Raw genomic sequence first — 1607 nt, 5'->3', positions numbered from 1 at the left:
AGGTTACGTAAACCGCTTCGTAAAGCTACGTAGGTCTAGGATTATCAGTACTTAATTGATGGAGTATTGCATAATCACTTGGTTAAATTCAGCTATCAAGTACTCCCTCCGTCCCATAATGTAAGAGGTTTTTTGACACTACACTAGTGTCAAAAAGTGTCTTACATTATGGGACGGAGGGAGTAGCTAATTCATTGTATCAGCAGAATCATGAACCCAAGAATGACACATGGGCAAAACTACTGGTTATAATCAATCTATGCTCTGGATATCGCAGGGGTAGTTGAAAAGCGCTGTAGCTGAAATGAAGGTCGTTGCTTTGCAAGAAAAAAAATGCAAGCCTTACTATATGCACACATCTACCGGTTCATCTTGAGCTTCAGATGATTAAATAACTTGTGCCACTCCATGGAAAATTGAGTACACACATCTCTTTATTAATCAAGAAGCTACATACGCGCGAGATTAATTACGCATGGCAACAAACAAACATGATCCCATGTACTACTACAAGTAGTTGCAAGCAGCAAGAACAGAACAAAACGAAACACAGAGGCAGGAGTCAGATGGATCGGATGAAAATTGGAAAAAGGAAGAAGGGGAAGAGCAGCTTAATTGGAGCTGGCCGGCCGGGGTGATCGAGCTCCGCCGGTCTCTAGTCAGTGGTGATGTGCACGCCGATGACGATGACGAAGAGCGCGATGAGGGCGAAGTAGATGATGGCGTGGACGAGGATGGCCATGGCGCTGGTGTGCATGTTGCCGAACTCCACGAAGTGGTGCTTCCCGGGGAGCTGCAGCAGCAGCCCCGGCGACAGCAGCACGAACAGCACCACCGCGATCACCACCGGCCCCCAGTCCGACATCCTCCCCCTCTTCTCCGACGCCGGCGAGCTTCTTTCTTTCTCTCTTTCTAGCTAGCTCCTCGGGGAAGAGAAAGGAAGGCAATGGAGCAGAGCAAACCAGGAGCAGCGGGAGCAGAGGAGGAGGATGGTGTGATTGTGGAGGGAAAGGCGTGAGGGCTCCCTTTCATCGCCATTCCCATTCGTTTGGTGACGTTCCGCTTTCCCTACCGCCTACGACCACATCGCCCGTTTTCTAATCACACCTTTTGCACTTGTATTTTCTAGTCACACCTTTTGCACTTGCGCTTCAGAAAAGAAAAGAAAAGGTTTTTTTTCTAAATTATTGTATACTCTTAGCAGCTACATGCATGAAAATATATTTATTCAAATCTTATGATTAGGTAGTCCTTTTTGTGAAAAAGGACCTAGATCTTTTACAAAGGTTCGTAAAAAGGGCAACACATCCTATATACATAATAAAATTAAATCAAGCACCACCGAAGGACCACTGCCACAGTCGGAATGTCCGTCTATGCGGTGCTCCCCTACCTGAGCCGGTTTGACTTTCTTGATGACAGCCGGGAAGTCTTCATGCACGTGCCCCTGAGGTGTGGCGTACTAGAGCTGAAATCATCACCACTGAACTCTTGAATAGATCTAAAACATCTTACTCAAAATCTAATCGTTGCACACAAACAGCAAGAAACTCTAACCTCATCACACCACGGAGAATCTACACCGGGGCTCCACCCCGATGGACAAA

At 46.7% G+C, this 1607-nt stretch overlaps 1 protein-coding gene across 1 annotated transcript; it reads right to left on the bottom strand.

Annotated features, from left to right (window-relative positions):
- Positions 1-416: 416 nt before the first annotated feature.
- On the bottom strand, positions 417-1043 carry LOC123102994 (uncharacterized). Its single transcript, XM_044524478.1, has one exon. It carries the CDS (start codon positions 863-865, stop codon positions 656-658), a length of 210 nt encoding a protein of 69 aa, XP_044380413.1. The 5' UTR covers positions 866-1043; the 3' UTR covers positions 417-655.
- Between the last annotated feature and the right edge of the window lie 564 nt (positions 1044-1607).

The sequence above is a fragment of the Triticum aestivum genome, chromosome 1B (assembly GCF_018294505.1).
Source record: "Triticum aestivum cultivar Chinese Spring chromosome 1B, IWGSC CS RefSeq v2.1, whole genome shotgun sequence".
NCBI classification, from domain to species: Eukaryota; Viridiplantae; Streptophyta; class Magnoliopsida; order Poales; family Poaceae; genus Triticum; species Triticum aestivum.
This window is presented reverse-complemented; position numbering and strand designations above follow the sequence as displayed.